Raw genomic sequence first — 23,711 nt, forward strand, 5'->3', positions numbered from 1 at the left:
ATTATAGCAGCCACAATAACATTGCCAGTTTGTTGAAGTCCTTAAGAATTCTGAAATGGTTTTCTGTTATCGTGGAAGAATAAAAAGAATCTCAAGGTGCCAGGTAGTTAACCAAGGGTTTCAAAGTTATTTATTACTTTCACGGGCAAATATAAATTGCTTCAGTTGTCCAATTCTTAAAAATTAAGTGCACGAAATGTCCACCTTTAGGTTGATTTTGAACATACAGAAGAAGTGAGCTGCCTCAGAAGAAAGGCAGCATCAGGTGACAATGATATTCATGGCGCAATGGTGTCTGTGCTGTGTTACTGCAGGACAGCATGCCTCAAAACAATCAGCCTTACATTTCAACAGATCATATTCAAACATTTAGTACATTTTTTTGTTGGGTTTTACATTTTAGGTCAGTTTAAGGCAATACTAGCCATAATGTACTGTATGCACAAATCAAGTAACTTACAAACTTACAAACGTACATGAACACAAGATCCATCAGTGCTGAAACCTGTAGCTTAAACAACTGGTTGTTCTTTAGATTGAACAGCTGCCTCTTAAGGCAGATGTTGAAAGCACCAGGGTCTTAAACATTCTCCATCCACCATAGACCTTCCCGGCCTGAACGACAGATGCCAGTGCAGCATGTGGAGGTGGGTGGGGGTGGAGTTGTGGGGGGCTCAGGCTCACAAATGCAGATTGGTGGAAGACAAGACCATGGATGGGGGATTGGGGGAGAAATTAGGTTAATGCCTAGATCAGACTACAGGATTCTAGCCCCGATACTGGCCCGATTAGCTATCGCAGCCGATTTCCCAGGTCGGGCCCGACATATTTTGGAAAGAACGACAAAATTCTTGTAGTGTGACATAATCCAAGACCAACGATTTGGCCCTGCGATAGCCCAACGACACCAAAATGAAGTCGAGCAAGTTAGATTTTTTTTGGGCTATCTTCCGTGTATATCGACGACAACTCTGCGACAGCGCACCTTGACGTCGACCAATAGGATTGCGTATTGTGACTGGCGCATCCCCTCCCGTGCTTGCCGTTATCAACATTTTATTCACGCGCACAAACCAATGTTTAGAGAAGCTTTAGAGCACCATTCGGCAGAACGCCGACATGTTTACATACAACCGTTAGTGCTAGCACTAGCTTGCTAGGCGACTTAACGTTTTGTTGCCTGCTCGCGAGCCGTATCGTGAACATACCTCAAGCAATTCTTGAAAGAACGTTCTCTCCCGAGCACCAGTGACGAACACCACACGTTTTTCCTCATTTTGTCCCCCCACTCACACTCACACAGAAACAATACATTGGCGCGGCGCATTGTTGTTGTCGTTGCCACAGTAACGAGTGCGTCCGATCGCGTTGACCGGAGACACATTGTCTGCTTCCACCTCTCCAACAGAGTTTGATTTGACAAGATAAAGCTCAGTGATCGTAAAAGACGGGATACGGCACTATGGGAATAAATGTCGTGTAGTATTGCCACTGTCTGCCTGAGAAACAGCAAGATTTGATGGCGGTATAATCGGAAAAGACCAAATTTGTCTCGTAGTCTGATCCAAGTATAAGACGTGAATCTTTCTTCAAGCGGACAATTACTCCTTTTTGCATGATACAACTAAACACAGCGCTTTACTGGTGTATAAAACTGCCATTACTCTTATCCCCCTAAATAATTCTCTCTGAAGACGGTGATGAAATAACACTTGGCCAATTGATGACTTTCATCCCAATAAAACATATGCAGTTCCACTACAGTCCTGTAATAAATAGTAAAACAGTAATTTATACAAATTAAGAGACAAAATATTGGAACTACACCACAGTATAAAGCCTTCATAATGACCTTTCCAAATCCAGATTTTTGAGAGCTGTTTTGTTATACTGTCTTGATTATATATCGAGATGCACACAATCAATTGTCCAAGGTTGAAACACACGCACTCCATGCACGCGTCAGTGAATTCCCTCTTTTCAATACATTTCCCTTCACATTCTCTTAACATTGCAAGACAGTTCCTCTCTGGTTTAACAGGTTTAAGTTAACCAAAAAAAAATAAAAAAAATCAGCAGTTCACACTCAGATAGAAATATATCTAGTTTTGTAATCTTGTTCTTTTTTTTTTTTCTTTCTTTTTATTCATTTTGGTGTACCATCTTCATGCTTGAACTGAGATCCATAAGCGGTAGATGTCATGGGGTGGGGGATGCTGCTGCTTTGGCGCAAAGCGGAGAGGCTGGCTGCAGGAAGGAGGATATCTAGATTCAAAATAGACTGCAATCCTCACCATGCACGTCTTCCTGACCAAACAAGGAGATGAAATACCACATGATTTTTTGTGGGGGAGGCCACGCCACTATTGCCACCACCACCAACACCACTGTAAAACAGGTTAGCATCTTTACTCTAATTTTTAAACACACCTTTTTTTTTTTTGTCTCATTAGGAGCCTGGTGGCATTGAAGAACAGATAAGGACCATCAACCACAGAGTAACATAGCCTCATCTAAGAGATCCGTGCCGAACGTCCCAACGGACACGAAGCCTTGAGGCACGAGAGACATTTCTAAATATTCTATGGATTGACGAGGCTGTGCAACAAACTACACTTGAAACTCTCAATAAAACGTCACAAAGAGAACAAAGGCTAAGTAGAACTAATTAAATATATATTTATATTCATCTCTAGCTGTAGCAGATCTAATAAATACTTCTGATAGACATAAGTTTCTTTCTGCAAACTATTTACATTAGCTGTACATTTCTTCGAAAACAATAAATAGCTATAAAGGCAAGACCAAAGAGAGGGTCTTTTAGGCATTAACACAACTGAGTCCTCTGGTGGTTGGTGCTCACAGTAAAACGTAAAGCAGACACTCTGTTTTAGGGCGACTTTCCTTTTTGTAAATTGCTGGCAAGAACAGAAAAATAATGCTCTCAGCCTTCACCGGCCTATTTATCTAAGCGGAATGTTCTCCAGCCTCTCGACTGCTCTCAATAGGTAGACGTTTCCATCCCAGGTAACACATGGGCAAATAGTAGTGGACAATAGTGCACCAACACCTGCCAAAACATTCCACAAATAGGAAAGGTGGCTAGGGAAAGAAACTGACGAGTGACTTCTGTCATTGCCAGATTCAGACAAACAAACACACACACACACACACGAAAAACACCACAGTCATCAGAGAGTGGCAGAAACCATCGACCCCAAACCATCCAGTGTCCGGAGTGGACCAAAATGACAGGGTGAAGATGCCTTGTTTGTGAGGCACATATTGCTGCTCCATGCTGTGCCCTTCGAAATATTTGTAACACCTTCGAGATGACTTCTGAAGTACGAAAGGGAGGAGGAGTTATATTTTTTGAAGAGATGTATGGAAAAGGTTTACGTTTATGTTTACAAAAACAGAGTGGTGAGCTGGGCAGAAACAAAGGCCCGTTTGTTGGAGCACCGTCTTACTGGACAGCGAGGACCAATGATGGAGTGCGCGTGACTTTGTGTGAAATCTCAGAAGTGCTTCTCATTGCTCTGGAGACATAAAAAGAGGAAGTGGGATATTGTAAAGTACCATTCTCTGGCTGAAAGTTGCATTTGTGATGGACGGGGGGACAAGTAGGGGAGGACCCAACTCGTTTGATTGGTGCACAGTGTGTAATACCTAACGACCTTCAGATAATGACGGGCTGGCTGTTGGCGGGTTTCTCGAAGGCGCTCGGTCAGAATGAGAAGTTAATATGGGCAAGAAATCTGCAGAGGCCTGGCTGGATGAAACGCCTCACAATTGGTTTAGTCCCCGTAGGGAAGGGGAGGGGGAGTGGGGTGTCGAGGTGGGTATATGACCAGGGCGTGGCGACACATTCTTGGAATGGGATAAGAGGAGGCAGGAGATGGAGCAGTGACCAGAGATGTTTATAGCGTGCAGGCCAGCTGCTTGGCCCTCTCCTGAGTGTCCTGCAGGCGCCGCAGGCTGGCGCTGGCGTAGCCCTCATCACTACAGCTGCTGCGCAGGCTGCCCCGCTCATCCCCCGAGTCGCTCACGCTGCTGGTACTCCATTCCAGATCACCCAGCAGGTAGTCCGTTCCCTCCACGTCCACATCCAGGTCCTCTGTGGGCAACAGGGAGGACAAATGAGTCCAATTTCATTGGGAAAACAAATTATATATTATATAACACACAAACACACACACTGTATTAATAGAGGAACCTCACTCATTTTAATGGGCTAATAAGGGGGAGGGGTCATCCGTTAAATCAGATTGTCATTAAATTGAAGCACTTTTTGTGGCCGAAAAACACCAGTACAGTACTAAATTATTGTGTTTTTTTTTTGTAATTGTTTACAGTACAAACTTGTACAGTACAAGTATTCATGGGCTAAAAACACCCAGTACAGTACAAAATTATTGTAAATATATTTTTTTTAAAAAGCTTTAAAATGTTTGAAAAATTCTAAAGTTTATCCAAACTTACCTCACTGGTGTATGAAAGGAGAGATTTTGCATTCCAACTGGACACTGCTTTCTGTCCATTAAATTCAAAGTCCATTAAATCGGGGTCAATTAAATCGAGGTTCCACTTGTATATGTATTTTATTTCAAACCGAAAAAGTACTTGAATAAGAGAGATATACCGGCAACTTATTGTTTTTGTAATTGATAAGAATTTGTGGACAAATAAAGTTGGAAATTGGATAATTTCCCGCTGCACACCTGATGATCTCTCACGGCGCACAAATGTGCCAATGCGCCCTGGTTGGCAATCCCTCATGTAAATTAGAGCGAAAGCGTAGAACATTAAATATGGTACAAATACTGTATAGCTAATTAGAAATGCGCCAATCATTAAATAAGGAAACTAATTGTTGAGGGTGTCCAGTGGAGTTATTTGCACCCTAATTTAAACCAATGGGGGCGAGAGAAAACTTTGATTATTTATTTATTATTGTTTACTTCCTGTAGTTGTGCATGTGGGTTGTTTGATGTGTCCTGTGAATGTAAACACATCCCCAACTCTTACGTGGCTCTTGTAACGTGCAAGTAATTATAAGCAGAGAATTTGATACAGGCATTATATTGCAAATGGACAATGGGACGAACAGATGCAATGCCAAAACATGGAGCAGCAATCCCCCGAGCAACGAGCTCTATTACAAATCAAGACATTTTACACCCTTTCCATGAAATAAATAAATGAAATTGCACGCAGGACTGACCTTGGTCAGAGTCGGATTTGTCAGGGGACACGATAGAGCCAGTGCTGTCCATGCGGATTCTCTCCACACCGAGCTGCTCCAGACGCCTTCTCAGATGTCTCTGCTCTCTCTGTAACTGTTCTAAGGTGTGCTGGGCTCTTCTGTCACTCTCCTCCAACTTCTGCATAGTGAACAACAGTAAATAAGAAAATATTATCAATGCTCAGAGGAGTACTGTATGATTCAGTACGGTATAGTGCACTTCAGGGTTTATTAACCAGAACTGTACTATGCCAAACTGGACTTGGTGGAAATGTGGCTATAGTCTTTCATTTTGATAAAATCATGTATATCATGCATGCTGCTTTATGATCTAAAACACTCGAAGAGCAGAATAGCAGTGTGTACATGAGCAGAATATGACCGCACACACCTTGATGTGATCTTTGGCCTTCATCAGCAGGCTCAGGGTTGTGTGCCTGTTGGCGTCTGGACCTAAAGGCACCAAGGATTTCAGTCGCTCTAAACACAGTCGTAGATGTGCCCGTCTGAAGCCAGAGGAGGAAAACAAAAATTAGGGCAGAGTTACACATTTTTGCATGTCAAGTGGCTATACTGTACACACCAAACCTTTGGTCTAGTGCCGTTATAGTTTATTTTTTTGTAATTTTATTTAATCGTGCCAGACACCAAAACACGGTGCCCAGCCCTCATGGGCTTACAATACACTGCAATATGAGCAATTAAGCAGTAAAGTAAACGACGCATCACAGTAACTATTAGACAGAAACCAAATCAAATTTTAACAAAATGTTGTTCCATTTGCTAATCAACCTTAGAATGCTTGAAGAATCAACTTTAACTTTATAGTCAGATGTAAAGTGTCCTCTTACGCTGTTGAAAGGCTTTCAACACAAATCGCGCGCAAGTTGAAAGACTCCGTGTGAAAACAAAAACTGGACTCTTTCTTCATCGGACATAGAAAACAAATCAGGACCGTCTGCAGGCAATTTACAAAAAAAGCGGATTTTAAATTGTGATACAGAGGACAATAGAATAAAAAGTGTATTTCATTTTCCACTTCACACAATTTGCATAAAACACATGTTCGCTCCTGCTCCGGTACAGCACAGAAGCGACCCGTTTCAAGCGCAAGAGGAAAGATACCACATCGAAGTGGAGCACCGACAGATCTCGGAGCTTCAGTTAAGTTTAATGTAACATCAAGCTCGGGGACTCTTTTAATCAAGTTACAGGTTCTGAATTTTGGTCTACACAAACCGTCCTCAGTCCACCTTTGTTTATCGTTCTCAAAAAGCATTGATTTAATTTGGCTGACGTGACTCCTTAACTTAAGATCAGTCAAATATTTTTTTGTTTCTTTTGCCCACGTGTAATTATTGGACATGTCCCAGTTAAATATTTGTTTAGTCATTCTACTATCTGGCAAATCTCTTCCATAACTGCACCATGTCACCCATATGGCTCACTGCATCTGGCTCCCAACCCATATCACCATTCAGTGCAAGTTTTTTTTTTTTTTTTTTGTGTACACCCAACAAGCAGCGAATAGCTCTATTCCGAACTGCGTCTCACATAAATGAGCTATGAAAGCCCCAAACCCCTGCACCGCAATCTAATAACGGACAAACACAGGATTCATACAGCTGAGTTTACGTTTTGTAACCTAGATCGCGACAATATTAAGAACAACTCCCGGTGCCCGTCCTGCAGATTCTGATAATACTTTAACTCCTTTATCAAATGTACGGTGTTCATCAATTGTTAATCCCAAATACTTTACCAAATATTTTCTGGCAGATAAAAGAGGTGGTGAACCGAAACAAAATTCAAACTGGGTGTGTGGCAGCCCCTTCTCCCTCAAACGCATAATCTGAATTTGATCTCTATTTATCCTTCATTTATTACACCGCAAGTAAACACTATTTAGCCAACTCTGGAGATCAATTTCAGTCTCTGGATTAAGGAACATAGTGTGTGCATACAGCAGGGTGGCTACCTTAACTCACCTATTACAACACCAATTGCTGTTTGTTTGATTTCTGTGATGAAGCCATATATATATATATATATATATATATATATATATATATATATATATTGCAAACAGTGTGGGAGAGAGCACATCACCCTGTTTCACACCAAATGGTGTTGAAAAGCAACCTGTTCAATGTTCATTTACAAGAAAAAAAGATAGCTTTTAGAGAATTATACAATTTTCCATGCATACCTATATTTACTCGTTTGACATTTAGAAGCTCATGATCAATACAGTCAAACGCTTTCTGAAAATCTATAAAACAACCAAATGTAGACTTCCCTTCTTGTATTCTCGCCTGGATTATTGTGGATAAGGAATATTTGTGATCAATACAAGCTCTTTCAAAATCCATTTTGTTCTTCTGCCAACGAATCAAAATCTAGAGTGTACAACCTTTCATTAGGAATAGTAGAGTGAAGTTTATAGACACAACTAAGCAGACTAATCCCCCTATCATACAAAGGGATTCTTCGGTCATTATTTTGAGATTTGGGGAAAAGTCCGATTCTAGATTTGAGCCAAATGGTGGGAAACAGCCTATACTCAAAACAACCAGTGAAAAGATTCACAAGAACCAAAAATAAAGATGGGCATTTTAATAATTCATTTGACAAGGTAACAAAACCACAGGCTTTCTTTAATTTAAGGCTTTCAAATGCATCATTCACTTCTTCCTCAGTTATAAGACAATTTAAATACTGCTTAAAGAGGTAAGGAGTATGTTGCATGCAAGCCTCTCTATTATTTTTTAGATCCAGCACCTTTTTAAAATAAATGTCATCCCACTCAGAGGCACTACTTCCTGAAAACTAAGAATTTATGTATCATGTTCCAAAACAATTGTTTATTGACAACAATTGTTTCTTGACAGATACTCTATTTTTAATGCTTGCACCCTTTGGTATTTTCCAGGTCGCATATGCAACCTTTTTTTTCCCCAGTCTGTGCGATTACACATTTCTTGTCGCATTTGCGCGAGTGCAAGTTTTAAAGTCGCCTTTTTCCCCCAACACACAGAGAGCGAGCGAAAGAGAGAGAGTCCGAGAAAGAGAGAGAGCGAGTACTGTGACGCCATATCAAAACGAGCAAAGCCTCAAACCTACCTTGTAAAGTCCAATTTCACCACGTCAGACTACTGCCTCAAAATCTTGCCATATCTCAGTCAGAGAGTGGCAAGACTACACAACATGTATTCCGATATCACCGCATCCCAAATTTTACGATCACTGGGCTTTCTTGTCAAATCAAACACTGTCGGAGTGCAAATGTTAGTATCGAGTCCTGTTTTCCTCTTACAAGCTCTGAGTTTGTTGTCAAAAATGTGCTGCTTGGTCAAACTTAAATCCTAACCATCACACAAGAAATGTATATATGAACTAGCAAAAAAATATGTTTGCAATTACTATGTAATGTAATGGATGAAGTTTTTGCTACACCTGAAAAATAGTGGATGACTAATAATTCTGGTGGAAACCCCAACAAAAAGGAAGCTGAACAATCAATTCGTGACAAGATCTGAACTGTCCTTAATATACAAACACATGCTATAGATGAACTGCAAATATATGCTGACTATACATATTAAAAGTGGTTAAATGACTTCACATTTCTAATACACCTAACCCAACAATACTAATCTATCATCTGTCAATTGAATAATCTGCCCATCTGTCCTGAGACATCTTTTTCCCCAAAGGTTTTTAAATCTCTCTCTCTCTCCTTTCTACAGCATCGCTGCCAACTGACAGTTCTGCTAGTTGCTAAGGTCTGGTGGGTGTTTGAGACCGACTGACCCCGCTGTTATGAAACACACACCTCCGTCTGCAACCTCACAAAAGGTGTGTGCGTGCCAGTGTGCATGTGGGAGTGTGTAAGTCAGACTCCTTCATAGAGTTGACAGTGGAAATGTTTTTTTCTCCATCTTCAGGCTGGATGAGGTGCTAGTTTAATGTCTGCTGCAGGTGCGCTTCACTGCCAGAATGTAGTGCCAGAGTATATTGTCATTGAACACACAATAGGCAATTGGAATGTGGTTAAAGTCAAATATACACTCTCTGACCACAACAGCACACTTGTACAATCTGAGTATATCACGGCTGAAGTGGTTAGACACAATCAACTAAGACGAAGAAAGCACATACAATGAATGTAGTATTCTATGAATGAAAATAACAAAAAATAAAATGTCTGTTTCTCGTCCGACTTCCAAAGTCCAAAGGTCGTTACATAACACAAATGCTCTAGCCTGCCTTGTGACATAACACGGTGTGGCGAATGTTTGTTAACACTGTCCAGACACTGCATCCATGTTACTGAAAAAAATAAGAGAGTGGCTGTTTCAGTCGGAGGCTATTCTGGTTAAAGTGCCATTAGGGCACTGTGCCAACAGGTGAGTATACAAAAATACAGACTTGAACTATAGATCTGTGATGTAGCATCTCTGTGAAAACTGAACTGTTCCTTGCAAGCGAGATCAGTTTCTCTTTCATTAGACCTAGACGGGCTAAAAACTACAACCAGGTCATCATGACGTACTCAGCACAGCAGTCAAAACAAATCGTCCTGTCTTCGCTTTTGCCCTCTGACACCTCACAGTAACCGTCATGAATAATTGGGGGGGAACTCGCACGGAACCAAAAAAAGTTGTGGTTGTGGTCGGAGGTGGTTGTCAGGCCATTCACACATGATGCGCACACACACGCATGCACATAAGCATGTAGAGGGCCATATGTTACTAATAAAACTATACCATAGCCCAGACTTTAATAAAGTTTACCATACTGTATGAACCTTTTTTTCCATTTGCCAAATCAACAAGTTATCGGGAGACACGTTTAGCCAAATAATTGACCATTGAGATGAAATTGGATGTTCTTGTGGATTCACATGCTTGATGTACATTATTGCATTACACGAGGCAATTAAACTAAAGTGATGTTTACATACCTGTTCTTCTCCATTTCATTGTGTGTAGACCTGTGAACATAAAACAAAACATGAGCAACCAAACAGGGTAACCCTCTTCATGCCTAACTATTGTAGTCTAACTAAATACTGTGGGAGTGGGAGAAAGTGAGAGGGAAAAAAAGCCTGTGTAGGAGGATATGGCAGTCAGAGTGGGCTGATGTGAATTTCAAGGAAAATGAACAAAAGGAAGATTGGGTTTTGCAAAGCCTGCAGGTCATTCTGTGGAGAAAACATGTTCTTTTTAAGGACCATACTTACTTGAACACATCAGGAGGTGGGCAAAAAGGTAAACATAGTAACAGTAACCAGAAACATTAGGCAGGACTATGCGCCTTTATATTGCCCGATAATCCACTCTGCGTGCAACACAGAGTCGGGTGGTAGAAGGAAGAAACAGTGCTGAAGGTCAACTGTGTAACGAGATGAAATTCTGGCATTTCGGGGGTACCAAAATGGAGCATATTCAAAGCCACGGATGTGCAAAGCGGGTCAGTAAATTTGATTGGTGCTCATTTGCTAGATCTATGCAAAAGAGGGTGGTGGTGTCTCAGGAAAGAAGATATCCCTGCATTCCCGATACACACTACTACCTTAAGCAGGATCCCTTGACCCCGTGTCCAAAATTAGCCTCTGCTCACTCATCTCAGAGGACAAACTTGCACTAGCACATGTATACACGGCATGTTTTTGTCACCTTTAATATTTAGACTCACCTCAGTCTGAGGGAGGTCTTTACTCCTGCCACCTGATTTCAAGTGAAGGACCTTTGAAGTGGAACTTATTGTTCATTGCATGCATGCACGCGGCACCGGGGGTATCATCTTTAAAGGAGTGTTCAATTGCAGTATCCCCCTCCAACTGTATATGAATTCCTCCAGAGTGCAGACAGCCGCCTGTGACATAACAGTGCCGGCAGAAATACTACGCCACTCATTCAGACTTGATTTCAGTCTCTGGCCCATCCACCCTTTCCACAAACTCAGCAAGTCTTCCAGGACCTGAAGCTGCAAAACAGGCCCAGACCATCCACCCTACACTGCCACCACCATATTTTACTGTTGGTATGATGTTCTTTTTCGGATATGCGCTGTTACTTTTACACCAGATGTAATGAGACACACGCCTTCCAAAACCTTCTGGAACCCGGAAGACTTGCTGTGATAAATGGAACCATGAATTCTGCTGTCTACCAAAAAAAAAAAAAAAAAAAAAAAAAAAAAAAAAAAAACACCTGAAGAATGTTTGTTTTGTCCATCTGTTTGTGACCTCAAGCTGAAACGAACTTGGGTCTGGAGCAGGACAATGATCCAAAACACTTCAGCAAGTCCACCTCTGAATGGTTGAAGAAAAACAAAATGAAGACTTTGGAGTGGCCTCGTTATAGTCCTGACCTGAAACCTTTTGAGATGATGTGGCATGACCTTAAGGTGGTGGTTCATGCTTGAAAACCCTCCAATGTGGCTGAATTGCAATGAGTCTCTTACAGCGCTGTGGAGGAATTTTGGCCCACTCATCTTTGCAGAATTATTGTAAGTTATGCCAAACGCTTGATTGCAGTTGTCGGTGCTAAGGGTGGCCCAACAGGTTATTCGGTTTAGGGGGCAATCACTTTTTCAAAGAGGGCCGTGAAGGTTTGCCTTTTTTTTTTTTTTTTTTTTATTATCCCATATTAATAAAAACCTTCATTTAAAAAACGCATTTTGTGTTCACTCGTGTTGTCTTAATACAGTATTTAAATATGCTTGATGATAGGAAACACTTAAGTGTGACAAACATGCAAAAAAAAAAAAGAAAAATCAGGAAGGGGGCAAACACTTTCACACCAGTGTATGTAGACTGCTTGTAAAATTAAGTTTATAAAAAGTGAATGAAGTTACACACTGTAGACTTTTTATAGTGTGCAGACACTTGACGTTTAGTTTGGTAAAATCTAAATATATGATTGTGAGTCTCCACTTTGCCAAGGAATTGCGTACTTAATGGGCAATAAGATAGCTTACAGCATTTTACTTGGTGACACAATGAAAATGTTTTTGGGCTTCCAATCACAAATTGGGAAACCACAGATATAGACAATAAAGTTAGGCAAGTACGTATCAGCCAGCACTATACATTTGACAGGACAGCCGTCATGCTAGGTATTAACAATCTACCGTATGCGTCATGTTTTGTGTTGTGGTCCTTGTCTTTTGTCAGACACTGAGCTTTCAAATGTACCAATCACAGCCCACGTGCCCCCCTTATGCATTGACCACCAACAATGAGATGTGCGCTGTTTGTGTACCAAGCTGCATGGCAGATATGGGATATCCTAAACATCCCTTACACGTACTAAGTTATATAAATATAAATTTGTCCATTAGACCAAGAAGGACAAGCAGCCAGGGCAGCCATCAACAGCACTTCTTCACACTAACTTTGCAGACGGGAAGCTTGTCTATGCATATAGAGCTCTTACAAATCCTGCATGGTACTTGAACCATGTCCCATTCTCTATCACTTTACCAATCTTTGGAGTCCCAATGCATTGGTAACTTAACACGGAGTTCCTTTATACACAAGGCATGCCTCCGACAGTCTCAGCCTAATCAGTTGCACCCTACTGACAGTATATTACCGCATGGAAAAATGTAATCTACTTCAGACCGAGTCTCGATGACGCACAATGAAAGCTTAAAATACATACAGTACATTTTCAGTGAATTTGACAGATATCTATATTATTTCTTTTATTTGACGTACAGGTAGACCTACCTGTGATTGTTTTTTGATAACAAAATAACAGATCACGTGACGTCTAACGAGGCTTTTGAGTGATTCTGTGTAAAGGGCACAGAGCTGCTGTCAACACTTCTCCCACATACATTTCTTCAGACTACTAACAGATAGGGATGAATACCATGATTATTGTGAAAATTTGAAATCAGGCAACACTGAATCTTACTGCCGCACAAGAGACTGAATTCCAAGTTGGAATATTCTCCCCACTAAAAGCCAATGAATGTTTCAAGAAGGATATTTTACACCTAAACACAATTAAACAAAAATATACATGTGAGGACTTAAATCACAACACATGAAGTGAATCTGTGAAGGTGGTTGAAAATTTTGAAAATATCACTTGGTCAAGTGAAATCATGCAGTGTATCTTTATTATTATAATCATCATCGTCGTCATTATCCAAGAGGTCTTTTGCCCAACAATTGAAGGAGTTTAAGCACACCATGCCTTGTCAAAATTGTGGGGCAGGCCTTTGATAATGCTACTTATTTTACATGCACTTGACAGTCTTTGAGTGCAATTTCAAATGGACGGAGTACTTCTTTATACTATTGGTGTGTCTTTTTTAAGAAAACGTATCCATAAAAATTTGTATTACATTTCAATAGCCTAATGGCCAAAATGATGAGATGAAGAACTGCTCAGGGTGGATAGCATGCGAGGACTCCATTTACCTGCTCAACAAGGATGCACAATTTGCCTAGTGCATGAATGCATTTACATAGAGATGTATGAATATGTGGGAGATAGGGGGAGGAATCTCTCCATCGATGTAATAAAGGAGGTAATGCTCTCCTTGCCAAGAGTGGGAACCTAGTAGGGAGGACACAGAGAGGTGGGGGAAGTGATGGGAGAGGTTACACAGAGAAAAAGAGCACAAGAGAGAAAAAATAGGTGTGACATGATGGGGGGGGGAAAGGCACTACAACTGACACATGCACATACACGGACCCATCCCCCACCACTCACACATCTACTCCATGGAGAAACAACAGGCGATGGAGGAGCTTCTACTCACAATGAGAAATTCTTGATGAATTTTTTTTCACTTGCTCTCCTCCACATATCACGAAGTTAGATGCAGCAAAGAAAATAGCCGTTCCCCTCGAGAAATCAGAATGTCATGTCCAGGTTTCAAAAACAATACAAGCGCGTCTCAAACAATCAGTGTTGGCAGACGCTGTGATGATCAGAATATCTCATGAATGGAAATTCGTACAAAACCTACAACACCTAACCCAAACTCATCCCACATCTTTGGCATTATGGCGTGCACAAAGACATTTCGACCGCGTGAAGTTATCGTCACACTGGGTTCTCTGTGGAATGGAAGACAATGTAGCAGCAACAAAATATTTATCATCTGATCCCAGCAATTTCCTCAAACAAATGGAGAACACTAAACTGAATGAACGTAGGTCACGTGACATTTCTGTCATCAAATTTTGATCCTCCTTGTCAATAAGTGAATTCACTGACTGTGCACATACATACATAACGTATTGCATCAATGAGTGAGTGAATGAGTGATAGCATTGCTTGGGTTGGCAGCTTGTTACAAGAAAATTTGAACCAATCTTACTATTTGTGTGTTACCATCCAACGGACGAACTAGCGGCTGTTAGAAAACTACACTTGCTTGTTACTTTCAAAACTCAGCTCACAGCAGACACGAGTGATGTCATGCACACTGTAATCGGGACATCTGTGATCTTGGTGCCCTCAAACTGGTCAAGGGAGACTTCAATCTTTTACCCCGTTCTCATCTACTAACAGCTGAGCTTCAAACAACAAGGGGAATAAAACTCACCTCTGCCATGGATCTGTATTTTATTTGAAGATTTTGTCTGGTTATTTATTATTTTACGTTTTGTGTGTTTGTTTTGTGTTCAGTTTTTTTGTACATCACATGAACAGTTTTTATATCTTTATTTGTATATGGTTTTATTTTGCCTTGTTTTAATCGGCTAGCTGCTGCCAAGTCGGCATTGCAAAAGAGAATCTGTTCTCAATTGCCTTATGTCTAAGATTATCCAATAAGACTGTCCTTAGTCTGAGGTGTGTTAAAGGTCCCATAGTTTGGCTATTTAGACCTCCATAGAGCGACTCTCTAACATGGACTGAGTATAAAAGTGTCAGTTTCATTCATATAAAAAACATACGTCATACGTGTCCAGAAAAGGCCCCTTTGACAGCTACTTCTGTTTGACCCACTTTTGTATCTGCTTTGTCCATATTTGGCTACCTTTCCAGATTGGTTGCCTCCGTGTAGAAGATCCACTTGTGAGAGCACACGTGTTTGTTATGTTGACAGCTCTGGCTCGGGAGCGGAGAGGGAAGGCAGAGATCTTCGCTAGTGACGTAGATAAGCTCGAGAAATTCAAATGGTCTCTCGGCAGAAAAACGTCTACAATTCAGGAATGAGTGTACAATTTTAATTCATATTTCACATGTTTATTGAGACACTAAGGAACCAATATCACATCCCAAATACTAGAAAAAGTTGGTTTGGCAAAATACGGGACCTTTAAGAGTGGATTTATCCCGGTTTCTGGGTCCGAAACAGGTTGGGGCTGATAATCTTAAATAATGAAAGCGTTCAATATTTACGACCACAACTCTTTATGTGTGCGGAGGAAGCAGACTTCTCCTGCGTCATGACACTATAAATTGTGATGTTAAACGGAATGTAGCAAAGCAAACAAAGGAGCGCCACATATTTACAAACACAGAAACGACCGTAAACGAAAACAAACACGTCTTACCCGATGTTTTTTTGAATGAAAGTGGGATCCCCAGATGGCAAGAAGTCTTTATATTTATCGACACCACTTTCGCCTCCATTCCATTCGGCAAAACTCTGAAAAGTCTCATTTGTGACACATACAGTGGATGCAAAAAGTCACAAATGCGTGGCTAAATTATTACTATCATCACAAATGTCCACTTTATGCTTTATATATTAAGTGGGATTATATTAAAGTCAAATATAATCAATTCCCCCCTCAGCGCATTTTGGGAGTAACTCTTAAACATATGTGAAGTGTTGATATGCTGCTTATGTATTCAACAGTATAGAACCAACAGAAATGTTTTTGTCTATGTGCCCAAACGCATTTTACAAAATGACAGCCCTATTAGCCTATTACCCAATCCTTAGAAATATGTGGTTGGTTTGGCATATAGTAATCATGAGCCACTGTAATTAAGTCATTTTATTATTAAATACGGCCCCAAATACAACAGACACTCAACAAAATATGTATATTCAAACTACAATAATGAAGGAATGACAAAAACAGAAGATTAACTATTTAATTTGAAGTTCTCCTCTGTTTACGATCCAGCTGGTACACGGCCCTTTTAAACGTCACCATTGGGGAACTATGGGACTGCCGCTGAGGATACTTTCGACGTCCCTCGATTTAAGCGAGGAGCTAGGAATGTTGCACTCAAGGGACTTGAGCACCCCTGGAAGTGTCTTAGTCTTTTTGTGAGATCATGTTTTGCAGCTTGTTATGAGTAGAAAGGTGTCTGCGGGTCGCCTAATTTAAGTCTACTGTATAGCCGTGACACATCATCATCTTCATTTTACACCAGACAATCTAATGAGATAAAAAAAAAAAACAAGAGCTGAAGTAAAGTTTGTCTTTACAAAGACAATAACTCTCACTTTGATTTACACAGTCAAAACGTAGACTAATATTTACTCTTCTTTGACAGTTATTACAGAACACACTGCATGCGCAGTTAATAAAGGTTTGTTGATGCTGGCAACTTAATGGAGACCGAAGACGTACAGCAATTTTATTCAGGTAAAAACTGCCACCTAATAAATGAAAAACTAAATAGTGATCTAATCAGAGAGCACACATTAAGCTGCGAGGTGCAGTTGCAACACAAATCCATCCTGAATGGATTGATTTATGGAATCCAGACCACACACAATGACTGTACTGTACACTATGTTCTTTCTAGCAGTCATGTTGAGGTGACCGACTTGTCAAGACTGCCCATCGCTGAAATGTCTCCCGCAGTCACCTTGAGTGACCCACTTTGCCTTGCAAGTGGTCAGTGGCAATCTGCCAGACAGTTGTTTGCCGCTGTCACAGCGAGATTCCATTAACCACAACAAAGAGTCAAACATGGCTCTTTATCAACAAAGCAGACAAATACAGTGGATGTAAAACGTCAACACACCTCTGTTCAAAATGTTAGGTTTTTGTCATATAAAAAAAATGAAACCAAGATAAGTCATTTAAAAACTTTTTCCACCATTACTGTGACCTATTTTTTTTGAGAGGGGGAGTAAATATAAACTGAAACAATGTGGTTGCACAAGTGTTAACATTCTCTTATAACTGGGGATGTGGCTTTGTTCAGAATTTACCAATCACATTCAAATTGTTTAATGGGAGTCAGAACACACCTGTCACGATTTAAAATGCATCTGAAAAACCCCAAATAAAGCTCAACTGTTCAAGTAGACCTTTCCTGCTACATATTTTTGCTTTCTAGCAGAAAGAAACCTGACCGTTTTGTGCTAACCCTAGCTGCTATATCGAACCGTTTATAATTCCCTCCACCTTGACTAAGGCCCCAGTTCCAGCTGAAGAAAAATGGCCCCAATGCGAGACTCTGCCAACACCATGCTCCACTGTAGGTATGGTGTTTTTGGGTGGTGAGCAGTGATGTGCTTGAGCCAAACATAACTACAACGACGACTGAACTTCATTTGGAGTAAATCCGGGCCAATTTAAATGGTGGCAAGTGTACGCTGATTCTCATTTAACATAAGTTTGAATGTGATCGGTTAATTCTGACCGCAGCCGTTGAGTTATAAAAGAGTGTATATCAGTTGCTTTTTTTTTTTTTAATTCTGAGATGTACAGGGTGTTATAGGATGTTACAGGGGTAGCTCAACACCTGTCCAAAAGTAGTTTTGTAGATATTGGATAATGTTGCAGGATTTTTATCCAAATTGACAGCCTTCTTAAGGCGCCTCTGCGCCGTTGTGCTTGTCAACATTATCTTTTTTTAGCCCGCTGGCTGCAACACCTTCCACAAACTTCGGCAATATCGCCAACCCTTTTCTGTACCGCTTTATCCTCACTAGGGACGTGGGCGTGCTGGAGTTTATCTTTACCGGTAATTACATTTGCATGCTGGTGACAAAGGGAACAATGTATGTCACCCTCTTTGAATGTAAAACGAAAGCATGTGGGGCTTTTTACCCAGTTTTCAACTGTTAGTCAGCTTAGCATGTCTCGTTTTATCGTCTGCAAGTTGCCATGCGTACTCTCCGACTGACTGTGGACCAATCAGCGATCGCGTAGCTGTTTCCCTCTGCTCGCGAGACAGCTTTCATTTCTGTGATAAATCCATGCTCTCTTCATCGAGTTACGAGAAATAAACGGTTTAAAACATAGTGCAGCGATGGAAATTAAGAAATACATACATACAATTACGTTGCATTTGGCGATGCGATACTGGGTATTTCGGACCCTGAAAACCTTATGGTAGAACAGTGAAACTAAAAATGGAACACACTAAGAGGGTCACAAAGTCTATCCCATTGCACAGCCAGCTTCTGCCTAGTCTACTCTAGGATTTGTGGCCATCAGGACATTTTAGCGGGAGTTTTGAAACGTGGCATTTCCCAACCAAAACTAAGCTGAATCATGTCAGTAGTGTTGGATGCAATTATTTCCCTGGCCCCGACTTACATCCACTTCCCATTCAGATGTCACCAACAAGCCAGAATTAAACAACGCTTCCCAAACATATACATTTCACCCAAATTTCAATTAAAGCGCCTCACATACAAAAATAAATAAATAAAAAATAAAAAATATTCAGCTACCTGAACAGCAAAGGATTTCATTCCTTCAATGAATGCACAAGTAATCTGTGATCCACATCTCCTGGAGGAATGAACGATTCATTCATTCATTCAACAGAATAGCTCTGTGGATGTGCACCTCCATGGCAGCTGTCGTTGGGAATGGCTTGCTGCACGTACTGTATAGAGACATGTCCCTATTTATGCTTGCAATACGGGTATCCATAATTGAGTGTCCTCCTCCAGTTAATTAAAGATAATTCTCATCTGTAGGCTGCGACACATTTTTTGGCATTGAGTTTGATGTCAAACCATTTATTTTTCCTTCCAAGACTGCTCTTTTCTCTTATCCAACAGAATTAACAGCAGCGGTTAAATTCTTCCAGGTTACTTCTTGCTTTCGTTGGTAACACCTGCATTAATTGTTCAATAGTATTTTGGGGGTTTGGAACTTCTCACACAAGTTCCACAATGTCAGACTCAGAGATGTTCCTTTTCTCCGCCCTTTTTTCGGAGAGGGAAGTAATATTACACATATTAGCAGACAACCATTCGCTCGACACACTCGCACGTCAATTAACTTAGCAAGCATGTTTTTGGAATGTGGGAGGAAACCAGAGTACCCGGAGGACACACACACAGGCATGGGGAGAACATGCAATCTCCACACAGGTGAGGCCAGATTTAAAATCGGATGTAGCCCGCCACTACATCATTTTATGTGGCCAGCGAAAGAAAGTCATTTGTATCAACTTCCATGATTCTTCCTAAAATCTGTACCTAAATTTTACATCGTAATTCATCAAATTAAATCATTTTTCCTAATTGAAATGTCATTAATCTGTTCCTCCACACACAGGTTGGGCTCTGGTCCCAGTCCTCTCAAGAGGGCTTGGACTCTCTTCCACTCTGGAGTTGCCCACGGTGAGAGGCGCTGAGCAGGTGTGGGTATACTTAGTGCCCCCCGGCTCGGCGCCTGTACGTTGGGGTTCACCCCGGTGGACGAGAGTGTAGCCTCCCTCCACCTCTGGGTGGGGGGACGGGTCCTGACTGTTGTTTGTGCCTATGCACCAAACAGCAGTTCAGAGTACCCACCCTTTTTGGGGTCCTTAGAGGGGGTTGTTAGCCTATGCCTATGCTGTTTCCCATTGTATGCTACCAGAGGCTATGTGATAGCTTTCAATACACAACTTGTAATTGTGTTAGTTTTATGTTTAGTTTTGACAGTAACCTTCAGCTGCGAGTGGCAATAAACAACTTGAAGCCTGGTTTTGAAGAATATTTACCAATTCTAGCTGTCAAAGTGCCACTTGCTGTGAGGTGAGGTGAGTCACCTGCCACCATGCGGTGGTCATATCTCAAGTTTGCGCTCACACGTTAAAACAAAAGTCGACTTATCAACGGATCATATCTCGAAACGCTCATAATTCGGGTCAACCATATCTCAAGGCACCACATTATTACCATAAAATGCTGCTGGTGTTAGAATGTTATTGCAGTCAACTGACAGAGAAGCTGTCAAAATCTAACCACAGATAGATCATTAAAAATGCTAATTGTGTGGGGGGGGTTTTTGACATTATTATGTGGTGTGTAGCGGAACTTTCTTTGATAAAAAAAATTAAAAATAATCTAACACAAATCAAACCCAGAGGTGATTACTTACCTGCTACTTATGTTTTTCTTGCTTTTGCTCTTCCTTTTCAAACTTTCCCTCTCTCTACTGCTGATGAAGGGCGGCATGGAGGCATAGCCATGCTCAGCTTCTGTAGGCACATAAACACAGTAGTTAATGGGTTGAACAGTGTCCAAAAGTCAAATAAAAAAAATAGGAAGACTCTTTAGCATGCAGTTGACATATTTGAAGCTTAGGTGCAAGAAAAATTGAAGCAAAGCTAATTTATTTAAAAAGCCCATTTTACACACGAGGTAACTCAATGTGCTTTACATGATTAAAAGCATTTAAAAACAAAGAAATAAAACAGCTTATAAATATTTGAAACGAAAAGAGAACAAAATAAAAGTACAATTAAAAAAGCGTACAGTGCAAGAATGTAAAATTAAACTATTCCAAGCCCTATCTTAATGCAGTATTTTCTCCCCTGTGCCTGGACAATGATGTCATCTTGAACTGGAATAAACCCCACGAGCAAACCACAACAGTAGGAAAGGAGGGGCTACCATAAAAAAAAAAAAAAAAATGTCTAGCCACATCGAATTTAATTTTTCGTTATTGAAATAAAAATGAGAAATGCGTGCAATGCAATGAAAAAGTGACTTTTCCCATTTTCCCACTTAAGCTTACAGAAATGTCATATTGGTGAAATTGATACGAGAATATTTTGGGGGTAGGGATGCATTCTACCGCAATGCTTTGCAAAATACAGAAAGCGAATAAACGCACGGGCTCTTTATGTAAAATTAAATAAAAGGCAGCTGTATGAATCGTCGTTATTTCGACATGAGGTGCACAAATAAACCACATAAAGGGGGAGGGGTGTCGCTGCATATTACCAGAGCATTAAATCCATGCAAAAGAGAATAAAATGACACTTTACCTCGTTCCCTGCGCTCAAGATACTCTGCAGCTTCGATCAGCATCTGCACCATTCCAATAGCCGTCATGTTCGATAATATTACTGATATTAAAAGAATCCGATAGGGGATCCCGTGGCTGTACACAATCTGCTCTTCGTCCACACACAGCAGCTTTCTCAAACTGTTCTGACAACGGTTATTTTTAAGGCAAGTGTTTGTTTCTCGGACGAAGTATAAAACGGGTTGTAGAAAACTTAAAATGCCTCACAAGACAAAGCAAGACACATTTGTTTTCCGCCGATGCGGTTTCAAAATGTCAGCTGTGGTTCAGGTAGCTTTTAGCTGCTCTGGCTAACAGTCCTTCAGTAGCAATGGATGTTTCACTCTCACAACTGTCAACCAAATGTAAAACAAGTCGTTCGCTTCCCGGAGAGACGCAACTGGCTGTCACCTGGCGCTTTCAAAAAATAGTTTCGAGCAATGTTCTGTCAGGAAAACGAGATATCGGGCAAGGACAATTTTGCAAAATTAACGATTAAAGTTTGTCACGAGTGCCGCTATATATATATATGTATATATGTATGTATGTATGTATATATATATATATATATATATATATATATATACATATATATATAAACGAATCCGTCCCTGGTCCAAAAGCATTGATATTGGCCTCGTAAAGTGAGTTACAGGGAATAAAAACAAGCTGCCTTTTGAAAAGTATAGTATATCATCCAACCTTATCGGTTCAGGGATATGTTGATAGGTAGCTGCTAAAAGGTAGAAAGCCAAATATCGGAGAACGTATATCACTCTGCCTTCTGAACGCTTACTTCCAGTGTCTTGTGTATACAGTATTTGGATGACAGCTAATGATTGTATTCCGTGGTAATTGCCTTTTGCATAGGCTTAGATGTGATTGGTTATTGGCAAAGGGAAATAAAACATTATTGGTCGTTCAATCTGTCAATCGTTAAGAGTGGCACGACGTCCGTCGAAACTGGAGTCGATGATCAGCCATTTTGGTTCGCCGTCACTCCAACATTGTTCCTGCGTGGAGCCACAATGGAGGTTGTTTAGCTGCGACCGATTGGTTGATTTATGATAAACTCAACAATCATTGGCCACGACCTGAAGTCATACCGCCCCATTCTGCCACTTAACACGCCCCCGTAACATGCTGTATCACGGTGTAGGATTATGATTGGTTCTTGCATTGTTTGTTTTGTGTGGTGGCCAGGGATGTTACATTTTTATGCTCTTTCAATTTGCTCCTCTCATAATTTCATCCGCGCATGCGCAATTCTTGGTTCTCAGAATCACGTTAACCAAAAACAACACTGACACATCTTCCTACCCTGCATTCATATTTCAACCGTAATGCTAAAGTGCTCTCAAACGAGGCAATGACTGCAAACAAAATTAGCTCAACTTCGTGTCGAACGTTTTGGTAATATATGACTTAACAAAATAGTCATTTTATGTATGCATTTCATCCATCCATCCATTTTCTACCGCTTATCGGGTCGCGGGGGCAGTAGCTTTAGCAGGGACGCCCAGACTTCCCTCTGCCCAGCCACTTTATCCAGCTCTTCCAGGGGGATCCCGAGGCGTTACCAGGCCAGCCGAAGGACGTAGTCTCTCCAGCGTGTCCTGGGTCGTCCCCGGGTTCTCCTCCCGGTGGGACGTGCCCGGAACACCTCACCAGGGAGGCGTCCGGTAGGCATCCGAATCAGATGCCCCAGCCACCTCATCTGGCTCCTCTCAATGCGGCGGAGCAGTGGCTCTACTCTGAGATCCTCCTGGATGACCGAGATTCTCACCCTCTCTCTAAGGGAGAGCCCGGACACCCTGCGGAGGAAACTCATTTCGGCCGCTTGTATCCGGGATCTTGTTCTTTCGATCACTGACCCACAGCTCATGACCATAGGTGAGGGTAGGAACGAAGATCGACCGGTAAATCGAGAGCTTCGCCTTTCGGCTTAGCTCCTTCTTTACCACAACGGACCGATACAAAGTCCGCATCACTGCAGACGCTGCACCGATCCACCTGTCGATCTCCCGTTCCATTCTTTCCTCACTCGTGAACAAGACCCCAAGATACTTGAACTCCTCTACTTGGGGCAGGATCTCATCCCCGACCCGGAGAGGGCATGCCACCCTTTTGCGACTGAGGACCATGGTCTCAGATTTGGAGGTGCTGATTCTCATCCCAGCCGCTTCACACTCGGCTGCGAACTGCTCCAGTGAGAGTTGGAGCTCACGGCTTGATGAAGCCAACAGAACCACATCATCAGCAAAAAGCAGAGATGCA

The 23,711-nt window shown here is 41.3% G+C and overlaps 1 protein-coding gene across 3 annotated transcripts; it reads right to left on the reverse strand.

Moving 5' to 3' along the window:
• Nucleotides 1-107: 107 nt before the first annotated feature.
• Nucleotides 108-22,436, reverse strand: mxd1 (MAX dimerization protein 1). Of its 3 annotated transcripts, none has more exons than XM_061672930.1 (6): nucleotides 22,137-22,436; nucleotides 20,523-20,622; nucleotides 10,212-10,241; nucleotides 5,637-5,751; nucleotides 5,225-5,384; nucleotides 108-4,117 (listed from the first exon to the last, which is right to left on the reverse strand). In XM_061672930.1, the coding sequence occupies exons 2-6, from the start codon at nucleotides 20,597-20,599 to the stop codon at nucleotides 3,921-3,923; spliced, it is 579 nt and encodes a 192-aa protein (XP_061528914.1). In that variant the 5' UTR covers nucleotides 20,600-20,622; nucleotides 22,137-22,436; the 3' UTR covers nucleotides 108-3,920. The 3 variants fall into 3 exon arrangements, with proteins under 3 accessions (XP_061528914.1, XP_061528913.1, XP_061528915.1); XM_061672929.1 differs by having other exon boundaries at nucleotides 21,415-22,436; XM_061672931.1 differs by lacking the exons at nucleotides 20,523-20,622; nucleotides 22,137-22,436 and adding an exon at nucleotides 14,033-16,590.
• Between the last annotated feature and the right edge of the window lie 1,275 nt (nucleotides 22,437-23,711).

This window comes from Phycodurus eques, chromosome 3 (assembly GCF_024500275.1).
Source record: "Phycodurus eques isolate BA_2022a chromosome 3, UOR_Pequ_1.1, whole genome shotgun sequence".
Lineage (NCBI taxonomy): Eukaryota > Metazoa > Chordata > Actinopteri > Syngnathiformes > Syngnathidae > Phycodurus > Phycodurus eques.

Coding starts and splice junctions, on each gene's coding strand:
- mxd1 (XM_061672929.1), bottom strand. CDS start 21,481: ATGACGGCTATTGGAATGGTGCAGATGCTGATCGAAGCTGCAGAGTAT. Junction 20,623..21,414: donor TCTTGAGCGCAGGGAACGAG/GTAAAGTGTCAT, acceptor ATGTGCCTACAG/AAGCTGAGCATGGCTATGCC. Junction 5,752..10,211: donor AATGAAATGGAGAAGAACAG/GTATGTAAACAT, acceptor CTCTGGCTTCAG/ACGGGCACATCTACGACTGT.